This window comes from Dipodomys merriami, unplaced genomic scaffold, assembly GCF_024711535.1.
Source record: "Dipodomys merriami isolate MVZ:Mamm:240054 unplaced genomic scaffold, mDipMer1.0.p SCAF_34, whole genome shotgun sequence".
Lineage (NCBI taxonomy): Eukaryota > Metazoa > Chordata > Mammalia > Rodentia > Heteromyidae > Dipodomys > Dipodomys merriami.
The window spans coordinates 4,991,213-5,018,544 of NW_027204937.1; the positions used below are offsets into that span (position 1 = coordinate 4,991,213).

The 27,332-nt window shown below is 37.6% G+C and overlaps 1 protein-coding gene across 1 annotated transcript in view; it reads left to right on the top strand.

The window, feature by feature from the left end:
• Positions 1–782: 782 nt before the first annotated feature.
• The window catches only part of Hook1 (hook microtubule tethering protein 1), a 50,769-nt gene continuing 24,219 nt past the window's right edge, over positions 783–27,332 (top strand). Inside the window, exons 1-8 of the mRNA XM_069987167.1 lie at positions 783–1,038; positions 8,731–8,816; positions 15,659–15,731; positions 16,428–16,478; positions 17,279–17,411; positions 20,277–20,344; positions 20,754–20,816; positions 21,569–21,652. Coding sequence (XP_069843268.1) covers positions 982–1,038; positions 8,731–8,816; positions 15,659–15,731; positions 16,428–16,478; positions 17,279–17,411; positions 20,277–20,344; positions 20,754–20,816; positions 21,569–21,652 — 615 coding nt within the window. The 5' untranslated portion in view covers positions 783–981. The remainder of the gene's footprint in view (positions 1,039–8,730; positions 8,817–15,658; positions 15,732–16,427; positions 16,479–17,278; positions 17,412–20,276; positions 20,345–20,753; positions 20,817–21,568; positions 21,653–27,332) is intronic.

Genomic DNA, 27,332 nt, shown 5'->3' on the forward strand with positions numbered 1-27,332 from the left:
ATTGGTGTTCTCATATGCCCCATTTAAAAAACGAAAGCCCCCCTAGTCCTTGATCTTGTGAGAGCTTCTTCGATTTAAGCAGCATTCAAGCACTATGTTTCCCATAGGAAATGCATCTCTTGGCCATGTGTGCAGATTAAAATGCCATGTTCCAAAGAGAACATAGAAGAAAATCGGCTCCACCTTCGAGGTGTTTTTTGAAAACAAAAATTCGTGGGTACACTCGATCTGCGAAGCAAGGTGGAAACGGTGTAGCTCTCCACAAGCGTAGTCAGGAGACGTGTTCACCCAGAGGCAGGAGGCCAGAAGATGCCAGAACCTGTGGGCAAGGGGCAGAGGTGACGCTGTCCCTTCTGCTCCTTGTACCACCGACACAGAATGAAGTTTCATCTGCCAATTCCCCCCCGCCTCCCGCTGCGCGTGCGCATTCTCTGTCCCGCTGGGTCCCTCCAGCTCCAGCACCCGCCCTGGCTGCACCTGCCAGGTCATAAACCACCCACTTGCTCCGGGAGCCTCCTGCTTGTCTCTGTTTAATTGGTCGGAGCCCACGAGGGCACATCCAATCAGCAACCTTTCCTGCTGGACCTATCCCCGCTCTTCCCGCCCCTCCCAGCGACCCACCTTCTTTGTGACTGGTGCTCACACAGGTCACTCAGAGTGGCGGGAGCGAGGTGTGCGGGAGCGGGAGGGGGGCGGGGAGGGGCAGGGGGCGTGGCCCAGGTGCCCACTGCGCGGCGGCGGCGGCGGCGGGGACCCAGACGGGGGAGGGGGCGGACGCGGGGACCAGACGGAGGCGGGTGAGGAGGGGGTTACGCGGGCGACGTCGGCAGCGTGAGATTTTGCGCGTGAGCGGCGCGGGCGCCGGGCCTGGCCCCTGAGCTCTCCGGGAGGGCGAGCGGCCGGCTGGTCGACGCCGGCTCGGGGCAGCCGGGGAAGAGGGAAGCGTCGGTGTCAGCGGCCGCGTCGAGAGCGTCCCGGGCCATGGAGGAGGCCCCGCCGCTCCCCGAGCTGCCGCTCTGCGACAGCCTCATCATCTGGGTGAGTGCGAGGGCCCGCGAGGGTCGGGGACGGGAGCCCGAGCCCACCTGGCCGCGGCCGCCGCGCCCTGCCCTCCGCGCCGCCCTCCGCGCCGCCCGCCGCCCTCGGCCGCGAGCACGCCCCCTCCTGGGGGTGCGGGGCGGAAGGTGCGCGCGCGCGTGGAGGTGTGGGCGAAGGAAACGGGAGGGGGGACGGGGATGGCGGGGGGGGGGGGGAGAGGAGGGTGAGGATCGGGTGCAGGCCAGATGGAACCTGGGTCTGGTTTCCAGCAGCTGTAGAAGGACCCAGACGTCCAACCCTCGCTTGCCTCTGACCCTCATTTTCTCCCCCTATCGAGCCCTCCCTCCCCAGCCCTCCAGCACCCCCAGCCCCCCCCAGCCCACAGCTCCCCCAGACCCCCAGACCCCAGCCCTCCAGCTTCCCAGCCCCCCAGCTTCCCAGCCCCCCAGCTTCCCAGCCCCCCAGCTTCCCAGTCCTCCAGCTCCTCCAGCCCCCAGCCCCCCAGCTTCCCAGCCCCCCAGCTTCCCAGCCCTCCAGACCCCCAGCTCTCCCAGTCCCCAGCTCCTCCAGCTCCCCCAGCCCCCCAGCCTTGAATTTTCCGGACTGCTATCTCTCATCATCCATCTGTGAAATACTCTTTCCATAGGGGAGACCTTTGTGTTACTTGAAAGTAACCCCCCTCCCTCTGAAACCTAACCCCCCCCCCTCCACCCCGCTTCAACTACTTTGTTCCAGTGGGACCTCAGGTCATAAGGAGGTGACTGATTCTAGGACATGTGATTTAGTAGAAGCCGCCTCGAATAAGATCTTTGCACGTATACTCCTGCGTGGAAAACTGTCTAGGGATGAGAACTCGCTTTCCTTATTTCTGCCGCCCACTCCCCCTCTCCCCCCCACCTCCCGTTGAATAGCATATTTCTGTGAAGGACTTGGGAGTCTTAGTTTACACATAGTTAAGGGGCTGTGTTATGGGTACTGGATTTGAACAGTCAGGGCTGTCTCTCAGGATTTTTCAGGTTTGGTGGTGGTGGTGTTTGTTTTTTCCTGTGAGCTAAATGTTATCAGAGATCTGGCGTCCAGGTGTGGTTCCTAACCAGCACTGAGCAAGGATGGTGCTTGATGGCCCAAGTGGTTCATGGTGCTCACCCCTAAACCAGTTGTGTGTAGGAGAGTGTGCGCAGAATGGAATGTATACAGACTGGATTCGGAGGATTTAATCATTGAGGAGGATTCTCTAGCAATCTCATGAGGCTGATCATTCCAAAGAATGAGAAATCTGGAAGTATGTAAAGTCTATTGGAAAAGACTGCAACTTAAATCAACTTTTGCCCTTTGAAAGTCAATAATGAAGTGGAAAGTAACTATCTTGGGCTTCTGAGTTAAAAGCAATTAGCTGTTAATTTATATTTTCATTTAAAATAAGTACTAGGAGTTAGAAGCTGTATTTAACTCTGTCAGGAAACAAAGGCAACATTACTTTTAATGATCTGTTTTGTTAAACAAGTGGATAATTAGAGGGTGTACCCTAGTCTCCTCCACTGTGCTCTATACATCATCTGATTGAAATGGCAACCTTGGTCTTTATGATGTCATTGACTTAATTGTGAGGTGATGGAGTACAGCATTTCCTTGAAATGTATTGTGTTATTTAAAACAATCTCATGTGATAGTGTCTGTTCTTTTAACAAGTTTTTACTGACTTTGCCAATTGCATATATCAATTTTATATATGCAATGTCCAGTTGCATGAATCAGTTTTAATCAGAGTGACAGAGGTTTTACAACCACAAAGGAAAGCAAAATTCTATGAAGTCTGGAAAAAATTCCAAATAAGGAGCATAGATATCCGAGAAAAATAAGTTATTTTGTTTCTGCAATCTTCTCCCAGGCTGCTGTACTCTGTGGAGTAAATGGAATGACAGAACAGACCATTGCCTCTGCTTACTCACTATTGCTAAACATACCTTTTCCCATACCACCACCCAGCTTGATGAATAAGCTCTTGTAATTCCTCCTAGCCAACTGAGACCAAAATTCTACTAGAGTCTGTCACTTGTTCTCTTGAGTAAATGACCATTTCCTTGTCTTTGTCTCAGGCTTTTAAACTTCCATAACTTCCAACTCTTATAGAATTTTGTTCTAACATATTCCTCCTTTCTGCATTTACAACTTCTTTCTCTCAATTGGCTTCTTTCTTCACTTACTATATATAAACTTGTTAACATACTTCATTTTATAAAAGAACGAAGAGCTACCCCTCCGTCCACTCCTTAAAACCACTTAGATTTTTCCCTTTCTCTCCCAGTAAAGTTTCTATAAGCACTTACCCTTTATCTTCCTTATACTTTTACTTACCTTCTCAGCTAATTGCATTTGAGGTTTTTTTCTTTTTTCTTTTCTCTTAAGACTTTCATTAGCAGTTAGCCAAATCTAGTAAGCAATCCAAACATTACTTGGTATATCCTTCTTGAAATTGTCTTCTGTCATTGTTTCTATACATCTTTTGGCTTTGCTTTCCTTTCTAGGATTATTTTCAGGAAATTTAACTTTCCTTCTCCCCTTTCTATCTTCCCTTTTCTCTCCCCCTACTCATCCTCCCTTCCCTTCTCTCCCCCATTCCTAAGCCTCTGCATTGTTGTTCTCCCATGCTTCTCCACTTTCTTATTTTGGGGGGGGGGTCCGGTCGTGGGGCCTGAACTCTGGGCTTGGGCACTGTCCCTCAGCTCTTCAGCTCAAGGCTAGCGCTCTACCACTTGAGCCACAGCACCACTTCTGGCTTTTTTCTTTTTTCTTATGTGGTGCTGAGGAATTGAACCCAGGGCCTCATGCATGCCAGGCAAGCGCTCTACCACTGAGCCACCTTCCTAGCCCCTCCACTTTCTTTTAACTCAGCGTATGCCACATGCTGTTATTGCTACCATGCTTTTTTTTTTTTTATTGTATACATCTGGGAATTTTACCATCTTTCCATCAAATACTTATCTAGTTTTTCCCGTGGCTGGTAGTTTTTCACCATTTCAGATCTCGAGTCTGATTGTTGCCTTTTTGATCAAAGACTGTGTGACAACCGTTCCTAAAATAATGACTTACCTGTTACCCACTTCTGTTGAAATTTAACATGTTATATATCTATAACAGCCATATCCATAACACTTAACGCAGTTCCTTAACGTACTGCATAGCATCAGGTTCCTTGCCTGACCTGTTGTTGCTCTATCCCTAAGAAGAATGCTGACAAGGATTTCCAATATAGCCATGAATCAAAGGGGTGATAATAAAATATAATTTTCTTGGCTCTGACCTTAATGACCAGTATTTCACCATTAAGCATGATATAGGTATAGGTTTTTATAGATAGGAGGTGAATTTTTAACCTGATCATAGAGAAATGATGAATTTCACAAAGTAGGATGGGTAAACTGGGTTTTCCCAGCACAGAGAAAAGCCACTAGCAGTACTACTAGTCTCCTTTGGCTGTAACTTGAAGGCAAGTAGTGGACTCACAGTATATACTATGTAATATTACTTGTTGAGTATGTAGTGGGTTACATAATTTTTTTAAAGTTATGTTGGGGCCACATCACAAGAATGAGAAGATAGTTGGAAGTAGTTCTGTGATTTTAGCACCAGGAGAAGAAAGGAGCCAACGTGAACTCAGAGAAGTCATCAAGTTAGTTAGGTAAATCTTGATGATTTTTTTAAGTGATACATTTTATAATTTAGAAGTCCTCAAAAAACAATTCTTAGATATGTACTGCAGCTTAATACAAAGTTCAAGATTGAAGAGACGTGGCCATATTTAAAGAAATATTTGCATGAAGATACATTTAATTTTACTTTGTTGTGTGGTTGGTTATCCTTTTTTTATCTTTGAGACTTAATATCTGTAAAGTTAAGGCACTTGATCAGATGTTTATAATGGTTCTTACACACTGCCTTTGATAGACAGGTCCAGAAAAGGATAAAGAGAGTGTGTGTGTGTGTGTGTGTGTGTGTGTGTGTGTGTGTGTGTGTGTGTGTGTGTGTGTGTGTGTGTGTGTGTGTGTGTGTGTGTCTGTGTGTGTGTCTGTGTGTGTGTCTGTGTGTGTGATTTAGGAAAATTACTAGTGACTGAATTATTTATAAAGATCTTAAACCTCAAAACAATTCTTTCTGAAGGGAAGAGTTAAAGGAGAATGTAAAGACAGAGTTGGTCCAAGATTTGAGTTTTTTGTTTTTTTGTTTTTTTGATTGGTCATAGGGCTTGAACTCTGGGCTTGGGAGCTGCCCTGCACTCTTCAGCTCAAGGCCAGCCCTCTATGCTTGAACCACAGCACAACTTCTGGTTTTCTAGTGGTTTATTGGAGAAAAGAGTCTCAAGGACTTTCCTGCCTGGGCTGGCTTTGAACTGCATTCCTCAGATCTCAGCCTCCTGAGTAGCTAGGGTTACAGGCATGAGCCACCAGTGCCCGGCTAAGATTTGAGTTTTTATTGGCTATCACTTATGAAAGCTACTTTCTTAATTTCTATGACATTTGCATTGAGGCATTTCAGAATTTCTACATTATAGAAGAGAGGAGATTGTTTCTTGCCTAGGTGGTGTGGTAATGGACACCCATGGAAGCTCTTTCTGTCCATTTTAGGCCACTCAGTAGAAAGTCATTTGCTTTTTCATAAAGAGTAGTATGAAATTTTCTTTTATCCCTGTGCCTTAGTCTCACTTCCTTCACTGAGCTCTTTAATGTTTTCACTGTTCTTGGTTATAAAGCCTTAGAGTTCAGTCAAATGAAATTACTTTTTGTTATCTGATTTACTTTGCAGCTACTTCAGGAGTTTTCAAAAGACACTTTGGTGCCCATATGTCAGTAAAGGGTACAGAAATTCATCTTCATCTGAGCATAGTAGGCAAAGGGGTAACTCTGTGGTGTATACTCACATATATCTTGGTGCTAGCTTTGCTTTATAGTCTGTGCCTCTGAAAGTGCTCTTTTAAAATCACTTATCAGATATTTTGTAAAAAGTTAATGATATAACTTTTAAGTTACACATTAAGATAATGTTTACTGTCCTTTTAAACATTCCCTAAAGCCCTGGAGCTATTCATTCTCTCTGTCTCTGTCTCTGTCTGTCCCTCTCTCCCTCTCTCCCTCTCTCTCTCTCTCTCTCTCTCTCTCTCTCTCTCTCTCTCTCTCTCTCTCCCTCTCTCTCTCTTTCTCTCTCTCCCCCTCTTGCTCACTCACTCTCTGTGTTGCTTATTTTGTATATTATATATTGCATAATTTCATCCTCCCCTCTCATTTACTTTTATGCTCATTATTTCTACAGCATTCTTTTCTTTCTTTACTCACCTTTAGGAGCTTTTGATTGGTCTTGACTGTAGTGTAAAGCAACTCTGAATTACTGCTATAGGTCTCTAAAATGTACCAAAGATATATCATTCTTCTTTTTAACACTGGTGATTCTTCATTAACTAGAGCAGTGGTTCTCAAAAATTAACATGCATAAGAACTGCTTGGGGACTATGAATTACTATGTCAAGAGATACTTGCACATTTTTTCTCTAGACCCCCACACTTCAAAAAACCCTAACTCATAACTAGTCTGCTAATAGCTATTGAGATAATTCTGTATGCCAGACACTGATCCAAGGATATTTGCTGTTTCATTTAATTATTTGGAGGTGACATCTGTTCTGTTTACTCTTCTGTAGATGTTACCACTAAGGATAAAATCAGTCAAGATTCTGTAATGGTTCTTGCCATCCTGACCCCTGTCGGTCTTTTTTTCTCCCTTTGTTTATTAACCTTTCTACAGCTTCTTTGTATTGCAAATCTAGTGATACTAAAATTGCTATTTTATCTCATGTATCTGCATTTTTATTGTACTTCTGTCTCCTGAAGCTTCCTTCCCCGTCCTTTTTTAACTTATAAAAAATAGTATTCATTCCAGTAGATTGTCCATATGGGAATCTTCTCTATGATGCCTTTCTAAAATAAAAGTATTAATTGGATTAATTGGTTCTACTATTTCTTTTTCAAAACACTTTGTGTATACAGTGATTGTGTTACTTACCACATTTTCGAAAAGTATACTGTATACTTTTCTCCTTAACTCTTGACTGAGGTTATTTTAAGGGTAAAGTCCTGGTGATTTTCCTTTGTAACCTCATCCTATACCACTTTGTCCCACCTAGAGTAAGGAGCTCAGTAAATTATGTACATGGAAAACAATAGTGTGATGATAATATCTTTCAGTCGTAGAGTGATAGAGATAGGTTTGTAACATATACAGAACTGCTACAGTGAATTATGGTGGGAGAAAATTCTATTGGTTTATAGCAGTTAAAGTGGTAAACTCAGAAATCATGTGTAAAGGGGATGAGTATGTGTGGAAAGACTCATAATTTAAGATGCTATGGGTTGTGTTTAGATTTCTGGAAAGTATCCATTTTGCTTTCCATTTTTTTTATTGTGAAAATACAGAGGGGTTACAATTATATGGGAAGATAGAGTACATTTCTTATCAAGCATTGTAGCCTCCTCCTTTGTTTCCCCTTCCCATCCTTTCCCATCCTCCCCCTGCCTTCCCACCCAATCTGCTTTCCATTTTTTTGTAATTTGCTTTCTAAGTTTTTCTGTCTTGAATTTGCTCTTTTGAGAAAGATTCCATTATTCCATCTCTCTATGTGAAAGATTCCATTATTCCATCTATCTGTGTCTGTTTCTCTGTGTCTGTTATCTGTCTCTGTGTCTCTCTTTCTGTCTCTCTCTGTCTGTCTCCCCTTATATATCTATCTCTATCTATCTATCTATCTATCTATCTATCTATCTATCTATCTATCTATCTATCTGTCTATTTATCTATCTGTACACACACACACACACACACACACACACACACACACACACACACACACACACACACACACACACACACACGTATCTGTGTCTGTTTCTCTGATTCCGTCTCTTGTCTCATGTCTGGAGAGCTTGAACTCAAAGCTTGGGTGCTGAGTATTTTTGGCTCAAGGCTAGCACTGCACCATTCAAGCTACAGCTTCACTTGTGGCTTTTTGGTGGTTTATTGGAGATGAGTCTGACAAACTTTCCTTCTGGAGCTGGCTTCAAACTTAGATCCTCAGATCTCAGCCTCCCAAGTAGCTAGGATTGTAGGCATTAGCTACTGGCTCTTGACTCCACTTCTTGTTTTAATGTTTGGTAGGTGTTTTACAAATAGAGATTTGAAATGTTCAGTATATCTAGCCAAACTAAAGAGATGGATGGCCCCTGACTCTTCACACTTTAAGTTAATGTTGGACAGTCAGCAGAAGTCCTAGTTTCTTTCAGAGATAATGAATAGAATGTGAATGGTATTAGACTATACGTTTCTAACCTTTATTTTCCTACCAAGGGATATGAATAAAATTTTAGCATGAAAATACTGTAATCTCAATGTTCTTTTTCTGATACGCTCTTAAAAATGGACAAAAGAGGAAAATTACATACATGGCTTTGTACTTTTCAGCATTGCTTCATGTGGCCATTCATATGAGTTACTGTGTTAGGCATGACTTTATGAAATATTAAGTATGTCTCTAAAAATTCTGCACAGCCACATGAACATACTGTTTGCAGTGTCTGCATTTAAACAAAAGACAGTGCTACCCTGAAGGGATAATGAAGGAATAAGGTCATTTGCTTTATGTCATTTTAGCTGCAGACATTCAAGACTGCCTCACCTTGTCAAAATGTCAAACAGCTGACTAATGGAGTTACCATGGCACAAGTTCTTCATCAAATGTGAGTAGTGATCAAACCCTTCTGAAAATAATGGTAAATTCAATACCATAGGAGAAAACTTAGACTTGTGTTCTTTTAGGCTATTGAAATTTTATCCCATTCAGTAGCCAAACATATGGTTCTATGGCATTCTTGCAAGTAGGGAATAAAACCCTTTACCACTACACTGTTCTTTGTTTGTTCATAGAAATTCACCTTAACTAAATAAATGATCAGTGCTTTTATTTATTCAAGAGATCTTACTTAACTCTTGCTGGCATGTTCACAAGTCAGAGTAATTATAAAGAATAAGGTTTAAGGGAATGATATTGCTTGTAAAGTTTCTGGTGGTTGTACTGTGGTCATTGTAAGGTATCCATGCCCTGACATTGTTATCTTAGAGATTATTCAAGCATAAAATGCTAACTTTAAGCTGGGTGCTTTTGGCTCACATCTGTAATTGTAGCTACTCAAGAGGCTGAAATATGAAGGTCACAGTTTGAAGCCAGCCTCAGCAGAAACGTTTGGTAAGACTCTTTATCGCCAATAAACTACTCAGAAAAAGCCAGAAGTAGTGCTGTGGTTTAAATGGTAGAGACTCAGCCTTGAGCACAAAGAGGCTCAGGGACACTGTCCAGGCCCTAAGTTCAAGCCCCAGAAGTGACAAACAAACAAAAAAACCCAAAAGCCAGATTTGGAAAAACTGCCAAATTAACAAAAGCCTATTTCTCAAATAGTAATTTCTGAGTCCACCAATAATGAAACGATGAATGAATGAAACAGGGCAGCAACCTTAATTAATGAAGTGATTCAGTTTGGGCTTCAGCCATTTTATCAAAGCTCCTAAATCGAGTATTTTTAATATGTGAGAAGCATAATTCATGGATTAGGGATGTAGTCTACAATATAATATTTTTTATTAGTACAAACAGTGCCAATTCTGTACCCATCAAGTTCATTAGCCAGCCATGCTGACTGTATTTGAGCTTACTTTGAGAACAGAATTCTGATTGGCTTCATTGTTCTACAGTCATATTATTTACTTGTTACTACTCTTATGTAAAAGATATCTAGAATTGACATTCAAAACCCTGTACGTCAGCAAAAACCCTGCGCCATACCTAGAAAAGTAGCTAAAAATGATATTGAAATTCTGGTTATTTGGCATTTTCAAACTGATCTAATTTAAGTATATGGATCTGAGTGGTAACTCACAATTAACACTTCTTTAGAAGACATAGAGGAAGTGGTGCTGTAGCTCAAGCGGTAGAGCGCTCGCCTTGAGCTGAAGAGCTGAGGGACAGCGCCCAGGCCCAGAGTTCAAGCCCCACGACCGACAAAAATAAATAAATAAATAAAAAATAGAAGACATAGAGAATGTTAACCTTTGCTGAAGGGAGGAAAAGCAATAGTTCTAAAACATGTCTCATTTCCTTGCTTTCTTTAAGAAAGTATTTCTTCAAAAAGTTTTATTAAATCCTGATTGATTTAAAAATTATGTTACTGGGCTGGGTGTTGGTTTCTCATGCCTGTAATCCTAGCTACTCAAGAGCCTAAGATTGAAGCCAGCCAGTGTAGAAAAGCCCAGGGAGACTCTTTTCTCCAATTAACCCCTGAAAATGTTGGCAGTGGAGCTGTGGCTCAAGTGGTAGAGCGCTAGCCTTGAACTCAAGTTCAGTTATAGCACTCCTACCCTGAGTTCAAACCCCAGAACCAGCACAAAAAAAAACCAAACCAACAAACAAAAAAATGAACTTACATATTTGGTCAGAGCCCCAAGCATTGTCAGTCTGGTCCTTTCTTGATGATTTGGGAAAATCATCATTGCAACCATATTTTGCAATATTGTTGGTATGAAGTAACTCTGGTGTATGTTCTCTTGTCTCAACAGTAACACCAAAGATGTCACTTCTGTAGGTACTGATTGTGGCTTTATCCTTAAGACAATAGAAGAGACCAAATTTTACCCTGATGTAACATGTATGGCTGTTTGACCTCTGTACTTTCTACCACTGTGCTTGATATTGAGAATATTTCATAAATCTAAATGGTATTTTCCTTAATAACTCAATTTCTATACAACCTTTTGGAATCTATTGATAATCCTCTTTCTATTCTTTTTTTTCTTCTTAGTATCCTAGGAAGTTTTCCATAGGGAAAAAAATCCACCAATCTGAAAGCTTTTTTCATTAAACCAAGTGAACAGTAACCTAAAATTCTACCTATCTCAGTCAGTGTCTCTTTCTGAATCCCCACCCTCTCCTCCTCTCTGTTTTATTTGTCTATTTTCATATGTTCTTATATACCTCAGCCTCCCTTATTGTCCAAGGGCCACTTTGAATTTTTTTAAATCCCTTTCTAATTTTGGATCTTTTCAGAAGTCTGTATTCTGGCTACTGAGACTTAAATAGTACATTTTCCATAGTTGGATCAGAGTTTCATAATCCTGTTTAAAAGGCCAACTTTAACATACTTTTTGAATATTTCAAAGCACTTTATAAGTTACTATGATAAATTTTATTGGTGACTCACATCAAATTATATAAAAGTTGTTACTAATAATGAAAAGGAAACTACTTTTTAAGGAAGTAGCAAAATTTAGGCATCATTATTTATCTCAGACAGGTCTGCTTCTGAATGACAAAATTTTGAAAAAGTGTTTTCCATGTTTTAAGACTTTAGACTTGGGGAGTTATAGAGTTATTAATAGGCTTCTTTGTTTTAAAATTATCTTTGAATGTGGAATATGTACCTCTCTTTTTAAAATGTGTGTAAAAGCGCTTGTTACCTAAATAGCTCATGGGAAAGAACTATTCTTAATACATTAGTTTCCTAGGGCTGCTGTAACAAAGTACCACAGAATAGCTGGCTTCAAACAATAAAAATGAGTTGTCTCATGGTGCTGGAGACTAGAAGACTACAGTGAGGGGGGCAGCACAGCTCCAGAAACTGGGTAATAGGGAGACGAACTTTTAATGAAAAGAAAAAGAAGGTGGCTCAGTGGTAGAGCGCTTGTCTTGCATGCATGAAGCCCTGGGTTCAATTCCTCAGCATCACATAAGCAGAAAAAGCCAGAAGTGGTGCTGTGGTTCAAGTGGTAGAGTGCTTGCCTTGAGCTGAAGAGCTGAGGGACAATACCCAGGCCCAGAATTCAGGCCCCATGACTGGCAAAGAAAAAAAAAAGAAAAGAATAGAAGACTACAGTGAGGTATTGGGTGGTCCATACTTATTCCAAAGCTTCAAGGACAAAATCCTTTTGTACCTAATCAAGCTTCTGACCTAGGTGTTTCTTGGTGTATGGAAGCATAACTCAAACCTCCTCTTCTGTCCTCCCAGGTCACCTTACTTCTGTCTGTAGCTGTTTATGTCTCTTGACTTACAAAGGCCCCAGTCTATGGAATAGAACCCATTCTAATTTAGTATGACTTTATCCCACCTTGACTGCATATGGGAAGACCCTATTTCCACATAAAGTCAGAGTTACGGGTATCAGATTAGAACTGAAACATACTTTGGGGGGTTTGTGTGGTTATGATGGTTTTTGAAAGAGTGAAAAGAGTGAGAGAATGCAGAAAACTCAGAAGACCTTAAGCATAATGCGTTTAGTTCATTAATTCATAGATATTGAGCCTTGATAACTAGCACCTCCATATGTACTAATATATCACTATATACCACATTAGATCAATTATTTAATCTTTACTACTCAATGCAATAGATCTTTCAATTTGCATATGAGGATAGGAAGTGGTAAAGAGGTGGGACTTGCTTTTGGAAAGTCAAAAAATGAATAAATTGCAAAGTGCTAGGGCTTACAGCAGCTTGGTGTGACTCCAAAGCCAGTGTTCCCAGTAAGCTGTAATAATTGAATCTAATGTCTTGAACCCCTTCTGAAAGTTCATATGTTCATGTCCAATTACAGATCACAATTTGTTGTGTTAAGCACAAAAGGTGTTTTAGCTATTCTAGAATAATCTCTGACACAACTGCTATTTTAACCAGAAGGCATAGCCTAATTTTAGTTTGTAAAATTGTTGAAGATAAATATCATGGATGTAGTAAAGCTTAATTATGATTTTTTTATTTAGTTTTATTAGAAAATAATTGGACTACATTTTGATTAGTTGTTTCTCCTGCTGACTGGTGTTCCTCATTGAATTTCTCAGAAATATAAGAAAATAATTTAGTTTGGGGAGTAAAACATAGTTAAGGCATGTAGATGTGGCAATTAAAAAAGTCTGGCTGCTATAACAATTGGAAAGGGGTAAGTTTGTTTATAAGAAAGAACTTGGAAATATTTCACAGAACTAATATTGATTGGGGATGAAAAGGAAGACAAGGAAGAATGTAAAGCCAAAGAAAGAATTACATTGGAAAAACTAGATAACAGGTATAGATTACTCTCTGGATCCAGTTTCCAAAGGTAGCATAGAATTTCATTTAGATTTTTTTTTTAAAGAATCAGCTCAGAATCTGGTAATAGTAGTCCAGGGTTCTATGGACCAACAACATGATGTTTATGCTTAAATGTATTTGTTCAAACACATGATTGCACAGAGATTTTTTTTTTTCCCTTTTTGTGGTGGTCATGGGGCTTGAACTCTGGGTCTGGGAGCTGTCCCTGAGCTCTTCAACTCAAGGCTAGAGGTTGAGCCACACACAGTGCTACTTCTGGTTTTCTGGTGGTTAATTAGAAATAAGCTTCTCACAGACTTTCCTCCCGGGGCTGGCTTCTAACCACAATTCTGAGATCTCACCCTCCTGAGTAGCTACGATTATAGGTATGAGCCTCCTGTACCTGGCTACACATAGATATCTTAAGGGAGTGATTGGCTTATGTAGCTGTGGTGGCTTTTGTAAGTGTAAAAACAAATAGGACAGCCAAGTGGAAATCCAGAGAAGATCAGCATTTTGTTATTTTGTAAATAACAATTAAACTAGTAGTCTGAGTAATTTTATTTACCTTCCTCATCCAACCAGTTGAAGGCCTAAACAGAAAGACTGATCCCTGCAAGAAGGATCAAATCCTGTCAGCTGACTGCCTTCCCATTGCTTTTTACAAAATACCTTCTTAGCAGTATATTTAGACATAGTTGACCAAATCAAGTACTGTGGCCTAGCTATGTTGACACAAAAAATTTACCAACATGGCCTGGGGCTTTATATTGTTTGCTGTAATAAGAAAATAAATTTGCTCTGACAAATGTGACTCATTAGTTAATTCAGTTATTTTAGATATATCTGTACCTAGTTAGTAGTATATTGTTTCGGTAATTTTAGCATCTGAGAAAAGTGAAACAGTTGCAAATTACAGATAAATGAAAATTTTTGTTTACTGTAGGCATAGTGATATCTTCTATATTAGAATGATTTTAGAAAAGCTGAGCATTGTGTTGTAGTTTCCATTTGCAGTGTTAGGTTTAAGAAACCACTTTGGAAAGGAATTTTTTTATGCATACTTTAGGTGGCTTATCAGTAAAAGTTTAGATCAGACTGTAGAGATAGCCCTAAAGGTTGGCTAACTTAGAACATTTGTCATAGGCTTCTTTTTTTCCCCCTTAATATATATTTTTCATGGGCTTCTTTATTTGTGCTCTTCACTTCATTCTTTTGACTGAGTCAAAATAATAAGTCTTTTTCATATTAATCCCCCTCAAGTCTTTACTTAGAGCAGGCATCCAAATCTATTAATATAGCTTGTTATATATAGTCAAATGTTTTTCTTCAAAACATTAAATACAAAAAACTTTCATACATCAGTTATTTGTCTTCAGTTTCTAATTAAAACTCAGAAGTATTTTTGTTATTTTTTATTTATCTTTTTAAATTTTTTTATTTTACCAGTGCTGGGGCTTGAACTCAAGGAACTGCACTGCTTTTGCTCAAGGCTATACCCAACCACTTGAGCTACAGTGCAACTTCCAGCTTTTTCTGAGTAGTTTTATTGGAGATAAGAGTCTCACAGACTTTCCTGCCTGGGTTGGCTTCTAACCACAATTCTCAGATCTCAGCCCCTGAATAGCTAGGATTACAGACATGAGCCACCAGCACCCATCAGAAGTATTGTTTTTAAGGATTTATTTTGGTGGATTTCTCAGTGAAACAAAATTCCACTTAGTTATATCAAATTTTTGGAGGGCTTTGCCATGTACTAATATCACTTGGGCAAATTACTTATCCTCTTACCTGCTTTCTATTTAATAGGAATATTGAAGATAGAAATGTATGTTTTGCCAAGTTTCTATAATATGCAAATGAAATAATGTAGAAAGACATTGAGGGAAAAGGTTTGATACATAGTAGATATCAGTAAGATACTAGTTTTGTTTTTTAGGGCCTGTCCCCAGTCCATTTTTCCTTTAGTTGGCTTTCAGATAAGGTCTTGAATTTTTCTACCTGGGGTTGGCCTCCACTGAACTCTTCCTTAGTCTTCCCACCTAGTTGAGATTACAGAGATGAACCACCACATCCAACATGATTAGATGGGGAGATGAGAGGTTTCATTAACTTTGCCTGGATCCATAATCCTATTAGCATTCACCTTCCAAGTAGCTGGGATTAAAGGCGGATTACCATGCCTGGCTCCAAAATGAATGATTTTCTTCTCAGTTCTTCCTGCGAACAGGGTATCTAATAGTAAATATTTATTCAGTATATATTGTTAAATTGAAGATGTTAATGATATAAAGTACTTGATATGGGAAACTAACTCATTAGAATCACAAAAGAATTTAGTGAGATTATTTAAATAGTTTCTGATCTTATTTAGGATAGTCATTGTGCTATATGTAACTTTCTTGATTCAATTTAGTTTTCATGTAATAAAACCATTTTAATGTTTAGCATTCCTGTTTTTGTTTCAGTGATGTAGCTTGGTTCAATGAATCTTGGTTAAGCCGAATTAAAGAAGATGTTGGAGACAACTGGAGAATAAAGGTATACGTAGTGAATAGGGATAAAACAATAGTCCTAAAATTAGCATTTTGCTCAACTAAACCATTTTTACAAAAATTGCAAGTAGATTCTATTGTATACAGTATGAGTTTTGAAATGTATGTTTTGTGTACAGTGTGAGTTTAGCATGTATATGTATTGTATACAGTATGGATTTTGACATGTGAATGATCAGATACAGAACATTTTCATTAATGAAAACACGCTTGGTCTTTTAGACGAGGATGAGTTAATGAATGTGTATGATAGATTTCAATTCTAGAATTCTCTTAGTGGTCTACAGTCCTACAATCACAGCAACTGGTTGATAAACCTGTGTACATCTTGTATATCTTTATTGTAGTAGTGTATATTCTGTATATCTTGTACATCTTGTATACCTTTATTGTTGTAGTGTATATTCTGTCAGTTATAGAGAATTGATTCCTTAAGTCTCTAACCATGATATTGTTTTTTATCTACTTATCTTTCAATTTTGTTAATTTTTACTTAATATATTTAGAATTTCTAATAATAGGTTTATTCCACATTATTTTTCTTTATCTTTATCTTGTTAAAGAACTTTACTATAATGTTTTGTTATTTTTATTAGGGAAAGTTTTTATTTCATTTTGGTATAAGTATCTTTCAGTATTAATATGAAATAAAGATTGTTTTAATTCTGTTTCTTCACACTAGGCTAGTAACTTGAAGAAGGTTCTTCAAGGAATTATGAGTTATTACCATGAGGTATGAAAAATACATCTTAACATTAAATATGAAATGCTTTGAATAGTTATATTGACACATCTTATTGGAATGTAATTCACAATTGAAGTATATCATTGCCATTTTAAAGCACTCAACTTTTGCTAAAATGCTTAGGCTTAAAACTATAGTATACAAGATTTATAAAAAAAATGGTACTAGATTATTTTCTTAAAAATAATATCAACTTGTTTACTGTTGAGCTTTTCAAGAGAATTTGCTAGTAGGAAATTTTTGTTTTTACTAAGGTCACACAATTAAAATTAGAATTTCTTGTAAAAAATTTTGCTGCTCTGAAATTTTCTGAAATTTTTCAATTCATTATATGCCTTGAACCTTTAGTGGCAAGAAACTTTTTAATAACCTTAACCAAAAGGAAAAAATAAGGGCAGGAAAAAAGTCATTGGATTTATTGTTCATTTGAAGAAGTATAATTACTGATATTGCAACTATTTGTTCATCAATCAAATATAGACCATTCTAAGTATTATTTGGTTTAGTATAAACTTATATTCAATGGAAAAGCACAAGTTTCATTGTAGTAAACTAAACTCAGTGCTTCTTAAACAGTCCACCTACTCTCTAATGAGGGATATATCAAAAGTAAAGATAATTGCTGTTAATTGGCTACTCTGAATATTGAGTTACTTTCAAGCTGTGTAGGGATTTGTCATCTGTTAATTTATCTGAGTTGTTTCATGATGATTATAGTTAAATAATTAAATGTGATAAATTATTTATAGCCAACATAAATGACTAACTTCTTGACTTTGATACTGCAGTTTTTGGGGCAGCAGATTTCTGAAGAACTTATCCCTGACTTAAACCAGATAACTGAACGTTCAGATTCTGTGGAGCTTGGGAGGTTGCTTCAGCTTATTTTAGGTTGTGCAGTCAACTGTGAAAAGAAGCAAGGTAAGTGAATTTCAGTCAGTTGCCGACTTTGGTTTCCTAGAAACAGTCTATCTTGCTAGCTAATGTATTTAGTGATCACAATTACAAGGTAGTGTTAAAGTTTACTATTATAGTTTGGGAGAAAGTACCTTGAAATGTAAACCTGAAAAGCATTTTAACCTTACTCTTCCATTAGAAAGGTATATATCTGTTTTACCTACATTCTGAAATTAATGGCTAAATTAAATGCACTTAGTCTAATTACTATATCCAGTGCTTAGGACTTAGTGGACAGTTAATAAATTGTATTTATTTGTCCCATGGATGATTAGTTTTGTAATGTAGGTCCTTGATTCTGCTTTTTGTAAATCAAATCAGCTGCTAATCCCAGGTCTTTCAGATGATATTCTGTTATTTTTAGACAAATAACTGTCTACAATGTCCTCCTTATATAAGTGTTCTAGTGATGTGAGTGGAATTGGTGCATCTCATCACTCTTTTTAAATACAGCAATACTTACCTTGCTGATTGCAAAGCAATCATTCTTTTTTTCATATAATAAATTATGAACTGAGGTAATCTAGTTCATATTCCCATGGGGCTCTTATCATCTTGGATGAAGACAAAACTTAGTATGCTTTCTTTATAGAGAATTGTTTTTTAAATTTGTAAATTACTGCAAGCCATGATCTGATAGATTTGACATTATATAATTAATGAAAGAATACAAGAAAGCGTCAATTCAGTAAGAACAAACTTAGAAAATGTAGCATGGAATCACTTACAGTTTATCAATTTTCTTTTTTTTTTTTTTGCCAATATTGGGGCTTGAACTCAGGGCCTGGGCACTGTCCCTGAGTTTTTGCTCAAGGCCAGCACTCTACCACTTGAGCCATAGCACTACTGCTGGCTTTTTCTGTTTATGTGATACTGAGGAATCGAACCCAGGGCTTCATGCATGCCAGAAAGGCACTCTACCACTAAGCCATACACCCAGTCTGTAAAACATTCTTTGAATGTTTTATTTCTATTCTAATTACTGATTATTAATAACTTAGTTTTGCTTCATTTTGCTTAATTAGCAAGTTTTTCAGATATATTAGTCATTTTCAATAAACTGACATTTGGCGTTGATTCTATCTTATTTGTTTATTATTTATTTATTGCTAGTCCAGGGCTTATTGCTAGTCAGGTCTTGGCCACTGTCCTTGAGCTTTTCTTCTTCAGGCTAGCATTCAACCACCTAACCTACAGTTTTGCTTAGAGCTTTGTGTGATTAATTGGAGATAGCATCTCATGAACTATCTTGCCTGGCTGGCTTTAAACTGCTCCTTAGATCTCAGCCTCCAGAATAGCTAGGAGGTGTGAGTCCCCAGCGCCTAACTCTGTTTTGTTTTTATTTAATTTCTTTTATCTCATTCTGTGTTTTCTTATAAAATTTGTCTGCTATGCCTATGAAGTAAGCCACCATTGACATTTTAAGCTATCCTTTTCTGTGAAAGTGATTATTATGTTACATCTAACAAGCCACTTTTGTCCTCATATATTAAAAAAGTAATTCTATTCCTGGATGTATAGATAAAAAAATACACAGGGATATAAAGAATTTCATTTTCACTATTTAAGGAATCAGGATTATAAGAATTTTGTATTATTGGGCTGGGAAGGTGGCTCAGTGGTAGAGCGCTTGCCTTGCATGCATGAGGCCCTGGGTTCGATTCCTCAGCACCACATAAGCAAAAAGAAAAAAGCCGGAAGTGGCGCTGTGGCTCAAGTGGTAGAGCGCTAGCCTTGGGCTGAAGAGCTGAGGGACAGCGCCCAGGCCCAGAGTTCAGGCTCCACGACTGGACCCAAAAGAAAAAAAAAAAAAGAATTATTGGATGCACTTTTGTAAATATGTGTGTGGGTTTGTAATTTTAGATATGAACCCAGTTACATAGTGCTTGCTTAGCATGTGTGAGGCCTGGCTTCCATCCTTAGCTCCACAAAATAACCTAAGGAAAGAAAAGAATGACACTGAGTGATTTAGTTAAAATATTAATAAAGCATATCTAGGATGTAAAGCAGCTGTTGTACTTTGCTATTTTCAGTGAAAATTGCTTTTACAAATGAAATTAAGGTTCTAGCTTATTAACAATACCCTACCTGAAGAGGAAGATGCTTTTTAGGACAGCTTTTGCAGGCTTGAAGTGTTTCATTATCCAGAAAATCCACTTAGAGGAAATTATTCCATCAGCATGAGTTCTCTAGTTAATTCTGTTTCTTCAGATTAGCACTTACTGGTCAGATGTATACCAGACCCGTCCTTTCATCTGACATCACAAATGGTTTAAGTGACTTTTAGGAGTTTTCCAGTAGAATCATTAAGGCAGTAAAGTATTAGAAAATAACTCCTTTTGAAGGCAAATTACTTCAGCTAGAGAACAGAGCAACTGAAGTGATTTAAATGTGAAAATATAAGAAATGCCCTTTTTCTTAGAGTTTTTATTTCCTGTTGGGATGACTTACCTTAACATACTGCCTTCGTTTGTGTGGGAGGCAAAAGTATCTCTGTGGTAGGACTTTGGATACTGAGCTGGTATTTATAGGAAGCTGTGTAAAGTGAAACTTTCTGTGCCTGAAGTTAGATCATTATTGTTAGATTACTTTAATATGATAATTTCTTCCTTACTATCTTCTTTATAATAATTAGATGATTCTTGTTTAGGAAAAACATCTAAAATGTTGAAAGAAGTACCTTCTGTTCTGCTTGTTTGCAGTTGTCATATTAATGTAAAATAATACATTTTCTTAAAAGGCTTCAAATTTTTACATTATTTCGAGTGAATAGTTAAGGCATGGAAAAGAGTAGAGTTTTTTTCAAATGTAATTTTCTTTGAATCATAGAACATATTAAAAATATAATGACATTGGAGGAGTCTGTTCAACATGTGGTCATGACTGCTATTCAAGAGGTAAGTTATACCCATATGTTAAAAATCCTGAACCAAATTACAGAAAAATTTTCACGTAAATTTTAGCTTTTTAAAAAAATTACAGTGTGTCCTTTGCATTGGACCTACTAGTGACCATTCCTTTTTCTCTACCTACCACCCCACCAGAATATCTTAAAATCCCTTTTAAGCACCATTTTAATACCTCTAATTCTACAAGCTAATTTATGTTAGTATCACCAATTTCTTTTAAATAACTTCAGCTTATCAATAAAACAATAGTTGCTGCTGAGTCCAGTGTGTATGTATATGTATATATAATGATAATTTATATTTTATAATTATAAATAATACCTTTAAAGTAAATATATTTTACTTCCTAATCATAATATTACAAAATCATACTAATGTTGCTATTTTAATTTCCTAGTTGATGAGTAAAGAAATAGTGAGCTCTACTGTGAGTGACGGTGTTGGAGAATTAGAGCAACAGGTGAGTGAGGAGATGGTTGAACACGTTGACACTCTTGTCAGTTACTTTCATAAGGCTTACACAGGAAAACACATACAAAAATACCTCTTCTGTGAAACTGTTTTGCTATAAGGTTCCACCTGAACATTATTCTGAATTCCTTTATGAATGTAAGTAATGGTGATTTTTTGATCATGTTCCAAGAATTAATCGACACTGAACATTTTTCTGATTCTTTGGATACATAGTAACCCAGGCTAGCTGGTTATATAGTTAAATTATAGGCAATCGAAAGTAATTCTGCTTTTTCATCACAGTTTTCATGATGAGGTAATACGACTTTTGCCAGTTTTTGTATTCTTTTACCTGATACTGAAGAAGCAGCTTGAAGACTTGTACATGGGGAAAATCATTCCCTGTGTTTACTGAATCTGGGTTATAGCAGAAAAGAAGAGGAAACAAATTCATCTTCAGGCATTTTATTTTATTTTTGGACTATTGTGAATGTTACCAGTCATTTCAAGAAGTATTTAAATTTTGTATCAAAATTTTTGATGATGTTGAAAAATAACTTAATAATTAAAAAAATATTTCATAGGTGGTAGCATTTGGCTCTTTAGCCTTAAATATTAATGAGACTAATTGCTGTTCACACAAAGATAACACACAAGACTCATTTATTTACAGGTAAATTTTAAAACCATTTCTGGTATCACTGTTTATTATGAGAGTTAATTCAGCTTGATTAGCAAGACTTACGATTTGTATTTCAGCTTAAAAGAGCTTTAGAAGAACTTCAGGAAGCACTAGCAGAAAAAGAAGAGCTGAAGCAAAGATGCCAAGAACTGGATATGCAGGTATGGACAAAGAATTCCTCTTTTACTAATGAAGTAGCTACATGTTTGGAGGTTGTGTTTCAGTACATAAAGAAGAGATTCAAAAGATTTGCTGGGCACCGGTGGCTCATGCCTATAATATTAGCTACTCAGGAGGCTGAGATCTGAGGATCACAGTTCAAAGCCAGCCCAGGAAAGTCCATGAGACTCTTATCTCTAATTAACCACCAGAAAACCTGAAGTGGCACTGTGGTTCAAGTGATAGAGCACTCACCTTGAGCTGAAGAGCTGAGGGACAAGGCCCAGGCCCAGAGTTCAAGCCCCATGACAGATAAAAACAAAAAAATAAATAAAAAGAGAAAAAGATTTCTTATAAGTTTCAGTATTCAAAGATGAATTTCATAAATATTTTTCTCTTGAGAATTGAAAAATGCCTAACTATTCCTTTCAGAAAAATCATTCTACTAATTAGAGATTAGATGATATCAGCTATTTAGATGAGGGCTCAATATTATCTTTTGTAAAATATAATGGGAGAATTAAAGAATTTACCTTACAGTTATTGATGAATACTAAATACAGTAACGTATGCAAGTGCTTAGTAATACTCAAATCCCCCTGAATAAGTGAAAGTATATACTCTTTCTGTCTCATCTACATACATGCATGTATGTATAGCCTTTCATGTTTTGCTCATATGTACATGTGTATGAATGTGGCCATATGTAATTCATAGCCACTATGTGGTTAAGTAGGTAGACTACTAAGCCAGCACCATACATTCAGAATCCAGTCACACTACTAACTGCTAGTGTGTATTTAGAATAATTACTTCTTTCTTTATAATTCATGTCTTTCTGTATATAAGGGAAGTATCTTACACATGCTAAGTAGGTGGTCTACTGCTGAGCCATTCTTCTAGCTATTTTTCCTCACTCATTGTTTTTGAAATAGAGTCTCATTTTCTGCCTGAGTCCATGCCTAGAGCACAGTTTTCCTGTATTATGGTTCCAACTATAGCTGGGATAATAGCCATGTGCCACCATGCCCTGCACCTTTCGTTGAGGTACTGTCTCAGTCTTTCTGCCAAGGCTATCCTGGAACTGCCGCCCTCCTTATCTAAGACTATTACTAGCTGGGATGACAGGTGCATGCCACAATTCATAGCTATTGCTTGAGAATCTACTAAACTTTTGCCTGCCTGCTATCTTTCCAGTCTCAGCCTCCTAAGTAGGGTTACTTATGTGAGCCATAGTCAAGCAACCATGTTTTTCTTTTTAATAATGAAGCTATGATAAATTTTATATCCTAGGGCACTTTTAAAGAATACACATACACATGCACATACATATATACACTCATGTTTATATGTATTTATGTGTAGGGTCTGACTCAGAAGGGCTATGTATATATTTGCATATATTGTCATTCTGTGAAAATGCAACTATAAATGTCATGAAGTAAATTTAGAAAAAAAGTGTAGGAAGGTTGTTATCTTAATATGCTGTATGACGCAGTTATTTTGCTTGATAATGTACTAAATAAATGACTCTGAAAATTATAAGAGGAAGGAACAAAGATTGTGATAGCATTATCCTTGCTAGATGAAGTAAATCTTTAAAATGGTATGGCTGGGTAATATTTCTAGCACTTCAAGTTTTTCTGTTAAGGAATAGTGAAGTGACTTAGGGTGACTAATTTGGCATAAAGTAGAATCCATATTTCCTAACTTAATCTTTAAAAACAAAGCGGTCCTCTGTATTTAAGCAAGCATCTCAAGTATAGGGGAATTTTGTCTGTTCTCTCTTGCATTTGTACTTATCACACGTTGTAACACATACACAAAGCACAAACTTTTGAAATAGGATTATGTTTACCTGTAGAATACATGAGCTGAAGAATGAAGGACTGAGCCATTGAGGTCCGTCTCTTAGATTGCAATATAGTTTTTGAAGAAAATTTTATTCTGTAAAGATCACAATTCTACATTAAAAGAAGTGGTTGAACAATAAATGGGAGACAAAGGGTAAACAAGTACAGCAGTGGTACTCACTAGACACTGCGTTGAAAATGAACTATACAACTTGTGGGTAGGGATGGGAGGGAAAAACTGGGAGAGAGTGAGGGAAAGGGTAAGATTGTCCAGAAAGAATGTACTCTTTATCTGACATACGAAACTGTCATTCCTCTGTACATCACCTTTATGATAACAATTAAAAATAAATAAATAAAAATAAAGAAGTTTTTGTAAAACAAAATGAAGAGTATGTGATCTTGTGGTTTACAATGAAAACTTCAGAAATTCCAAATTGAGAGGGACAGAAATATAGATTAAGCTAAAGAATGCATCACCATCACAACTGGTTGAATTAAATGTGTAGAATGCCCTTCACATTCTATTTCTTGTGTCTGGCCTCGGTCCAGGGAGTTTACATGTTTAACAATCCCTGCATCCTTATGTCAATGACTAATGTGGCAAACAAAAAGGTATGGATGAGCAGAGACATCCTTTCTGACTGGTTCACAAGCCTTTTGTACCTGTGACTTTATTCATTGCTGGCATGAATGACTAAAGCTTGTTATTCCTTCACAACTGTTATCGTCCAGCTAGAGTTCTCGTGGAATAATGTATGTGCCATGTATATTTTCCCAAATGTGACTTTATAATTCCACCAAGACCAGGACATCCTGAGATCAATAGTAAATATAAAGACATCTTTTTTTAACATGTTAGCAGCATTGATTGAATAGAGGCTGGAATATTTTCAAAAGGAGTTTAGTATAAAGGATGATATACATGCTGTTGCCAGTGCATGGCACATAGTGAATAAAGACATGTTATGTATACCTGGCATAACCTCTGGCTTGTGGCTGTATTCAGTGATGATGAACACACAAGTGACTGAAGGATTCTGTATGTCAAGTGAGAACAGATGATCTCACCTCCTTCTTATGCAAAATATTTACCTTAGGAGTTGTCAGTCAGATAGGACGTGGGTAGAGAAGCTTTGTGGGTTTTTGTTTCTGTTTTATTTTTCAGTGCTAGGGATTGGTTGTAGGGACCCCAGGGGCTGACAAATGCTTAAAGGGCCTTCTGTGCTTCTGAGTTGTACCTCCAGCCCCAAGAAGTTTTTCTTAATATTAATAGTGAAACTCCACTATTTACTTACTGACTGGTGGTAGCAGAGCCCAATGATTCAGAGTAAAGGTGACACAATACCAGTAACAATGATAATGTGACCATGCAGGAAAAGAGCCTACAGATGACATGGTAAACATATTTGATGGGCTTAGTAAAAGAAGAGCAGTGTGTACTTGTAGCAAAAAGAAATGTCTGTTTATAAAATCAGGGACATCAAGACAAAAGTTGTTATTAATGAGCTAGAGGAAACTTTTGAGAAAGCCACCCTTACCTTACCTTAGAAGACTACCCTATTCAGGTAGCAGGAGGGTCTGGGGGCAGGAAGAGAGGCAGGTGGGTGCTCGGGTGGGTCTGGGCACAGACAGGGAGTGGCCAGCTGCTGTATGGTGAGAACTCCAAGGATGGAAGGAGCTCGGGTCTGGGTGGAGCCGAGGACCAAATGTGGGCATCATGCTACATCTATGACTGTTTCATTTTGTTTTGTTTTTCTCATTTGGATGTGTTAAGTAAGTTGAGGCACCATATAATTTTTAGAATTAATTTGACTCATGAATCAGAAATTAATGAGATACAAACCAGAAATACCTCAGGACTCCATTGGGGGAACATAAGTGAGAGACATTGATAGAAGTAAAGCAAAGAAAATATGTGATTGGTTATAAGGAAAGGACTGACCACAGTTATAGTCAAACATTATGTAATTTTGGTTGCTACTATTCATTTTTTGTTTTGTCCTTTTTTAAAAAAAATCTTTAGTTGTACACAGGAGTTGCTATTCAACAAAGCATTTCATGAATACGAATTGGTCAGTGTCACTTCTTTACTCATTCTCCCCCATTTATCTCATGCCTTCCCTCAATTTTCTTAATTCTGTAGGATATACACTGGATTTTATGACTGCATTCTCCCCTCTTCCTCTCTTCATTCTTCTACCACCCTCCTCTTAACCCCAACGTCCTCTTTTGATTATTTGTTTTCTGGTGTTTTGTTGGGCAGTGAGTTAACTTTTCTAAGAAATTATATCCTTTGATATCTAAGTTTGTTGACTACTTGAGATTGAGCTTAAGTTTTTCTTAATACTAGCATTTGCAAGTCACATCTTAAGTTAACTTTTATATATTTGCAAGTCATTCAAAGTTTTTAAGGCCTGTTTTTTTCTGCCCAGGGATCTTACATGAAGGTCTCCATTTTAATTTCCTTAAACATACAGTATTGTTTGTAAGGGGGCCTCAAGTGTTTTTAATAAAATGACTAGATTTAAGTTTTTTTTAGTTGTGCCAGCATGTATTTTCATTTACATAACTCTGTGAACTTAATTACAGCTACTGAAATTAACAGAGTAGCAAACTTACCAAACAATATAATGAATGTCATTATAGATTACCATTCTAAAAACTAGGCTGTTAGTAAAATCATAAAATCTTGTCTTTGGAAAAGTCATACCTATAGTTGTGAAGTTTTAAAGATGTCTTAACTGAAAAAGAAACAATTGGAAGAGTAAAAATTTATTATATATTTCTTGTTATAAAGGTAGTATACAGGGGGGTTACATTACAGTTAGGTAAGTCAGAAAATGAGGACATTTCTTTCTGAACAGTATCACCTCTTCCCTCACTTTCTCTGTTTTTTCTCTTCCAATCTCCCTTTCCCACAAATTGTGCTGTTCATTTTCAACATAGTATCTAGTGAGTATCCTTGCTGCCTTTGTTCACTCTTTGTCCCACCATTTCTGTGTTGCCCCTTACCTTCCACAAAACAGATAAACTTGCATACATGAGAAAAGGTACAGAAATCAAAAGCAGTGAGAAAGGACAAAACAACCCCCCAGCCTCCCCAACATAGCAAAAAAATCTTGTTTCCATTTCTTGGAGTTCGTTTCGATAAACATCATTTTATATGATCACACGCACATAGCTATTGAGCCTTTGTGATCCTCTCCTAAGAATATCCTCCTTTGGTTTCATTGTGTGAATGTTTATTCTGTATTATTTGTCATGTCCAAATGTTATTTTTTGTCTTTTACCATCTGGTATGTTTATTTGTAGATTTGTAGGCGCATTCTAGTTACAACAAAGGAAGGAAACAAGGCAACCTATGCTTCTTTGGTTCTGGCTTACTTTTTTTGTATAAGTCTTTCCATTTCCTTACAAATGGGACAATATGATTCTTCCTGATGGAAGCATAGAATTCCATTGTGTATATATAGCACATTTTTTAAAATCCATTTGTCCACTGAGGGGCAAGATTCTGTATGTTGGCTAAAAACATGCTTATTTTAAAATTATGACTTACTAACTGGGGGAAAATGAAGGAAGGGGTTCTAGTGTCCAAAAAATAAATATATTCATTATCTGATTTATGAAATGTTAGCCCCTCTGTACAACAACTTAATAACAGTAAAATTATATTTTAAAAAGTTTAAAGTGTGACTTTAAAAATGCCATGAAGTGAAGATGTAGTTCTGCACTTACATGTATATTATCCATTTTATCCCATAATCAAACTGTTGCTGAAACTAATTGAAAAGAATTTACCTTTTTGTCATGGACTCATTAATTT